Raw genomic sequence first — 6,882 nt, 5'->3', positions numbered from 1 at the left:
CAGTAGTTACATAGAAATCTATACTTTTATGTTTGCAGATTAATAAGCACCATGTATTCATGCCATGTGAATTCTAAATGTCTTGTTAGAAAAGGACAAGTGTCCATAAGGCAAAACAAGCTTCTACTTTGGATCATTGGACTACGTAGACAAAAAAAAAACAAGCCCGAAGCGACCCTTGTGGTAAAGTGGTTGTGTCTCTACCTCTGGACCAGGAAGTCCAGGTTCAAGTCTCCAGAGGTATGTAATAACATCTCTGAACAGGTTGATTAGAAAATATTCAAAAGTCAAAGACTGAAATGTTCTCCTGTTTTTTTCAGAATATATTAAGTTCGGTGGCATGTGTGTTTTCTACTTAAAGATAGAAAAGTTTTCCTTTATGTGTGGAACAAAAAGATCAGATGATTTTCATCAAAGGATTTGAAAGACTGAAGATAACAACTTGGTCCAACTGGATTTGTAAAGTAAAATCAGTTTTTTTTTTCGCTTTTGCGTATTCAAAAATCATGGAACTTGAAAGATTAAAAGCTTTTATTGTTTCCATATATTAGCTGCAGTACAAGTTAATTTTCTATTTTATAGACTAACATTTCAAAACAAAGTTACTTCAGATCAAACAGTCATTTTTAAATTGAACATTTAATCAAATTCATCAAGAAGCAATTTCTATGATTTCTAACTTATTTTAATACTTTGCCATTGTAGGCTTAAATTCATTATTTGTTTGACAATTGAAAGAACCATAACCAGACAAATTGGCTTCTGATTCTGTATTCAAAAAATGGCAATTTAATATCACATAAGTATTTCAATAACTGTACACATCAGCCTTTCTGAATTTCATTGCTAGATACAAAGAAAGTTCAAATTGCCTCTTTAGCTGTGAAGAGCCGTATTAGTAGTATGTAGAGATCAGATGTGCAATACTTGGCTACAGCTACATCATGAGAATTTGCTTGCTTGAGGTGGAGGTCCCAGGAATCCTCCCGCCTGTTTCGTAGCAGCACGTGAAGGAGCAAGACCCAGTAGTTTCTGGATATTCTATAGGGAAAAAAAAAGTAATAAAAACAAGAATATTGTTTGAAATCGAGTCTGGTCATAAGCTTGAACGAATGTGAATACAAGTTAGTAACAGGTAACCTATCTCAACACTATTAAATCAAAGATTTCATCAGTATAGTAGTTGAGATGATCTTAGTTTAAAAAAAAAGAATCAGTTTGGCTAAAGATGAGAAATAGAAATAGAACTTAGAATATAGAACAGTGCAGCAAAGGAACAGGCCCTTTGGCCCAGGATGTTGTGCCAACATGACACCAAATGAAACTAATTCCTTCTACCTGCCATTGGTCCAGATCCCTCTATTCCTTGCATATTCATGTGCTTATCTAAAAGTCCCTTAAATGCCCTTATCGTATCTGCCTCCACCACCACCCCTGGCAGTGTGTTCCAGACTCCTACCAGTCTCTGTGTATAAAACTTGCCCCTCACATTTCCTTTGAACTTTTCCCCTCTGACCTTAAATACCTGCCCCCTAGTTTTAGGCATTTCAACTGGTAGAGGTCACTTGTGAAAGCATTCTAAAATTGTCCAAGTGTAGCCAGAGTATACAGGAAGCAATGAGGTAAGAGAGTTGCTATAACAATTGGGGTGCCTTTAATCTAGATGTAGATTGGATGAATCAGATTGGAAAGAGGGGGAGACAGAAAGCAGGAAACCGTAGGCCGTTTAGCCTAACATCTGTTATTGGTAAAATTGCATGATTAAGGAGTTTTGGACAGTACTTAGAAAATTGTAATGGAATCACAAAGAGTCAATGTGTTTCATGAAAAGAAAAATCATATTAAACTAATTTATTACAGCTGTTTGAAAAAATAACAAGCAAGATGGATAAAAAGGAATCTAAGATATGGCATCCTTTGATTTCCATAAAGCATTTAACAAGATGTCACACAGGTCACTACACAAGATAACAGCACATTGTGTCGGAAGTTAAATATTAGCACCAATAAAGGATTAGACAGATTGCAGGAAGCAGAGAATAGGGTCATTTTCAGATTGTCAAGCTGTAACTGGTAGAGTCCCAGAAGGACGGGTGCTACAACTTGCAACTACTTGCAATCTGTGTCACTGACTGGATGAAGGGACCGAATGCATGGTAGTTCATTGGCCAATGACACCAAGGAAAATAAGTTGTAGAAAGGAGGTAGAAAGTTTACAAAGGAATCTAGGCTGAATAAGCGAGTGGGCAAACATTTGCATGATGGAGTGGGAAGTGTGACTTGTTCACTTTGGCAGGAAGAATGACAAAGCAATATGATTTAAACAGAGACAGATTGCAGAATGTGGAGGTTCAGAGTAATGTGGGTATCTTTCTGCACCAATCAAAAAGAAAATCAGTATGCAGGTACAGAAAGTGATTACGATGATAAATGGAATTTTTCAGTTTATTGTAGGGAGAATCAAAGCCAAAACGAGGTTTACTGCTTTTGGACAAGGTCTTGGTGAGATCACATCTGGAGTAGTATGTACAGGTTTGGTCTTCTTCATTCAAAACTGGATACAATTGTGTTAGAAGAACTTTAGAGAAGATTCCCTTGTCTCATTGCTGGGATGATGCTTGCTTTATGAAGCTATATTTAATAGGTTGGGCTTATACCGCTGGGAGTTAAGAAGAATGAAAAGTGGTCTTATTGAAACACAAGATCCTGAGGGGATTTGGTAAGGTGGATATTAGGAAGATGTTTACTTTTGTTGGAAAGACGAGAACGAGGGGACACAAATAAGAATAAGAGGTCTCCCTTTGGAGATTAAGAGGAGGATAATTTTCTGAGAGGCCATTAATCCACAGAATTCCCTCGCTCAGAAAGCAATGGAGGCTGGGTCATTGAATTTATTCAAGGCAAGAGAGAGAGAGATTTTTGATAGAAACGGGAATCACGGTTATGATGAGTAGATACCAAAGTACTGTTGAGACCACCATATTAGCCAAGACTTGTTAAGTGATGGAGATGGCTTGAAGGTCTAAATGGTCTGCCCCTACCCCCGAATCCTACATTCCCACGGTAACAGACTTGAACATAATACAAACACACCAAAAAAAAAAATACATTTGGGCAAGATTTCCGTAGTGCTGGCTTTGTAAGGTCTTTTTGGATGTAGCTTTTTTTTTATAATATTATTTACACTCTTAACCGATGTAGCAAATGTTCCTAAAGGCACCTATAAATTAACTAGAACAGTAAAATGGCCATTATCCTGTACCCAATTATCCAGAATTCTCACGCAGTCTGCAACCAGAATGCCACCCACTCCTGCATGTGGTAATCCCTATAATGCATTAGTCCAAGATTCAAAAGGGGAAATTAGTATTGTGACCGCCTGAAGACCTTACCAAGGGAGAGCAATTGACTTATCGGGATGAGAGTAGATTTCCTTGCACTAATTGTTTGCTTGCCTCTCTCTCTCCTCTTTTGATCAAAACCTCACTGATAGTATTTATGAGCAGTCGTGGCCACTCATTTTTAACAAGCACAGTCATCTTATGGCAGCAATGAATTGAGTTCTGCCAGCTAACAATTCTCATGCAATCTGTATATCGAAACAACCAGCACTCTAATCCCCTGTGCATGCTAAATATGGGGCAGATTATTCAGTGAGAATTGTTTAGGCATGTCAGTTACACAATTGCTAAACACAATATGGGCCAAAACACAAAGATACCTTTTTTTAAAAATGAAAACATCAAGAAAGATTGGTTTGAATTAATGGACAAACTTGAAAAACTTGATCCAAGAAAAATGTGAAATAAGTTTTCTGCATTAGGAAACACCAGTCACAAGGAAAAAAGATACACACCCACACAAACTGCATGTAAACACAGGAAATGTGAAGGAACTTTAACCTGGAATTTATACTTCTTCCATCCCTTCCAAGGTGGCGAGTAAAATGTATTTGCAACCTCAAGATTTTAAAATTAAAACAAAACTCAGCAAATTAAATAAGACTCTTAACAGCGCATATACACACAAATTCCATTAATAAATGGAAAGAGACTAGTAAGACAAATGGAAAAAAAATTCTGTTGTACTCAGCTATTGCTTACTTTGTTTAAAATTGAAAACAAAATTTACATCACCAAATCAGCTCGAGCTATGTTCAAGTGAAATTGGTCTAGCTTGATATTACATAGGTAAACTAGAAAGATATTGTTAAACAAAATTAACTTATAAACCATTAGTAGCAAGATTAAAACAGACATTATCAGATACCACACATAAACTAGTTTGCACAGGAACAGTGAATTTTGTCAAGCTAATGCTCAGTGTGTTGATTTGAACTGAAAGACATTGGCTAGAATCCATAACACAGTGTACTATTACTTGTCATGATTTCCTTCCATATAGATTTTTATCAATCAAAGTTAATTATTATTAGTAGAAGCTTTCAAATTTGAAGTCAGCTAAAGAAAGATTAGTCTTTGCCCATATAAATTTATAAAAGGTTAGAGATTAATAGTGAGTTGTGATTCCATTTTCACTTCAAGTTTGCCCTCGCAATCTTTGCTCTGAGTAAATATTGTGTTTAACAACTACATTTGTTTCCACTCCTCCTACTGTAATACAACAATTTATTCAATTTGAGGAGTGGAAAGATCAATGCTTACCTGACGAATGGACATTGTACATAAAATATACAAGAAAATGAAAGAACAGTCAGTGTAATCTTCTCCAAGAAGGTTGCGATGGGACAAACCCTGAATGTACGACAAAGGCACAAATGGGAGCTTAGCTACTACTCGTCCATCAAATCTGATAAAAGAAATAACCAAAAATTACACAAAAATAAAACAGCGAACTGCCAAGGCTGCAGTTCTAAAGGAGAGTCACTGCACCAGAAACATCAATACTGTTTTCTCTGCACAGATGCTACCAGACCTGCTGAGTTTCTCCAGCAATTTCTATTTTAGTTCATTACAGATTACACAAAACAGCTCATGGCAGAAATACACAAGTTAATGTACCTTGAGACATCAGGAAATCACAAGATTGTATTGTATAGTACAACTGTCATGGTCCATTTTTTTAAAATAATAAAATAATGAACAGGAAGTGAACTTTAGGGAAGCTTAGATAACCCCTTAAACCACAAGGCCAAAACAACTGGTTTGCTAATTCTAAAACCAGGAGAATCATATAGTTCCCCCATAATTTCTTTGCTAGGATGATCTATGATGGAGGGAATAAAATGCAAATACGTTACTGTACATTAAAAACAAAGTGAGAACAAAACTGAAACAACATAATGAAGATACAAAGGAATTTTTTGTTCCAGTCCTCCGAACGAAAGAGTGAAAAATGATCCAAATACTAAAACATAAAAATGAAAATATTGTATTCTGGGCTATTAAAAAAAATCATTTGAGTTGAGATCCATGAACAAAGCAAAACAAATTGGCAATTGATCTCTGAAGTTTAGTTTTTAAAAATGAAGGTGTTTACTAATGTTCAAAAGCTGTATTATTCAAACAATGACGTCTTAAGGAGTAGCATCTGTGTGCATGGTGTTTTTTGGGGGGAGGGGTAGTGAAAACAGTTGGGAGAATTAATGTGGTAACTTTCAAACTACGCCTTTGGATTCATTGAGCAGTGTTCAAAGATTCTTTGCCAAATATTCCAAAAAAAAAATCAAATTGGTAAGAACGGAATAAAATAAAGCCCGAGTCTGACAGTCAATTGATAATTCTTCAGTCACTTGTGACATAATCACTAATCCGACAACTTGCTTGTTGTTTAAAGGTGATAATTCATAAGAGTGCTCAATTGCTGCAAGTCAAGGACAAAGTCTTCTACGGACATATAACTAGAAGAATGGCATGGGGCATGATGGGACCCATTGGAGACAAAAAAAAAGGGAATTTATGCGTAGAGGAGATGGGTATGGCCAAGGTAGTAAAAGAGTAGTTTGCATCTGCCTTCACGAAGGTGATGCTTTCCAAGTCATAGTGAAAGATGAGGTAAAGGAGACCTGGATGGGCTAACAAAAAAAACAAAACAAAGAGAAGGATTTAATAGGCAAACTGTACTTAAAAGTTTCTAAGTCACCAGGACCAAGTGGGATAAACTTGAGGGAAATAGGATTTACAAGGGTGGTTCCAGTCATGAGAAATTTCAGTTACTTGCATAAATTGGATAAACTAGGGTTATTTTCCAGAGAAAAAGATGGTTAAAAGGAGTAGGGGATTTCAAAATTGTGAGATATAGGAAACTTCTCACATGGAAGGGGCAAAAACTAGTGGAGACTGATGTAAGGTGCTTGGCGAAAGAGCCGACAGCAACATGAATTTTATTCTTAAAAAGGGGAATGGTTATGATGTGGAATGCACTGCCCGAGAATGTGGAGGAGGAAGACTGAATTGTGGTTCAAAGTGGAATTCAATAAGTACATGAAAAAGAGAACACATTTCAAAGAGACTGAGAAAGGGAGTGAATCTAGCATCTGCTCCCAGGATGAGGCATTCCACTCCCGTACATCTCAGTTGTCCTCGTTTTTCAAGGACCGTAACATCCCCCTCTCAGTGGTCGAGAACGCTCTCAACCGTGTCTCCCACATCTCCCGCAACTCATCCCTCACACCCTGTCCACGCAATAAGAACCAAAAAAGAATCCCCCTCGTCCTCACGTACCACCCCACCAACCTCCGGATCCAATGCATCATCCTCCGACACTTCCGCCATCTGCAATCCGACCCCACCACCAAAGACATCTTTCCCTCCCCACCCTTATCTGCTTTCCGGAGGGACCACTCTCTCCGTGACTCCCTTGTCCGCTCCACACTCCCCTCCAGCTCCACCACACCCGGCACTTTTCCCTGCAACCGCAGGA

General features: G+C 37.5%; 1 protein-coding gene across 1 annotated transcript in view; it reads right to left on the bottom strand.

The window, feature by feature from the left end:
• Positions 1–513: 513 nt before the first annotated feature.
• Positions 514–6,882, bottom strand: part of tmco1 (transmembrane and coiled-coil domains 1) — a 26,782-nt gene continuing 20,413 nt past the window's right edge. Inside the window, exons 6-7 of the mRNA XM_020513042.2 lie at positions 4,665–4,809; positions 514–1,041 (exon numbers count right to left, since the gene is read on the bottom strand). Of these exons, the coding sequence (XP_020368631.1) occupies positions 943–1,041; positions 4,665–4,809 (244 nt within the window). The 3' untranslated portion in view covers positions 514–942. The remainder of the gene's footprint in view (positions 1,042–4,664; positions 4,810–6,882) is intronic.

The sequence above is a fragment of the Rhincodon typus genome, chromosome 10 (genome assembly GCF_021869965.1).
Source record: "Rhincodon typus isolate 14 chromosome 10, sRhiTyp1.1, whole genome shotgun sequence".
Lineage (NCBI taxonomy): Eukaryota > Metazoa > Chordata > Chondrichthyes > Orectolobiformes > Rhincodontidae > Rhincodon > Rhincodon typus.
This window is presented reverse-complemented; position numbering and strand designations above follow the sequence as displayed.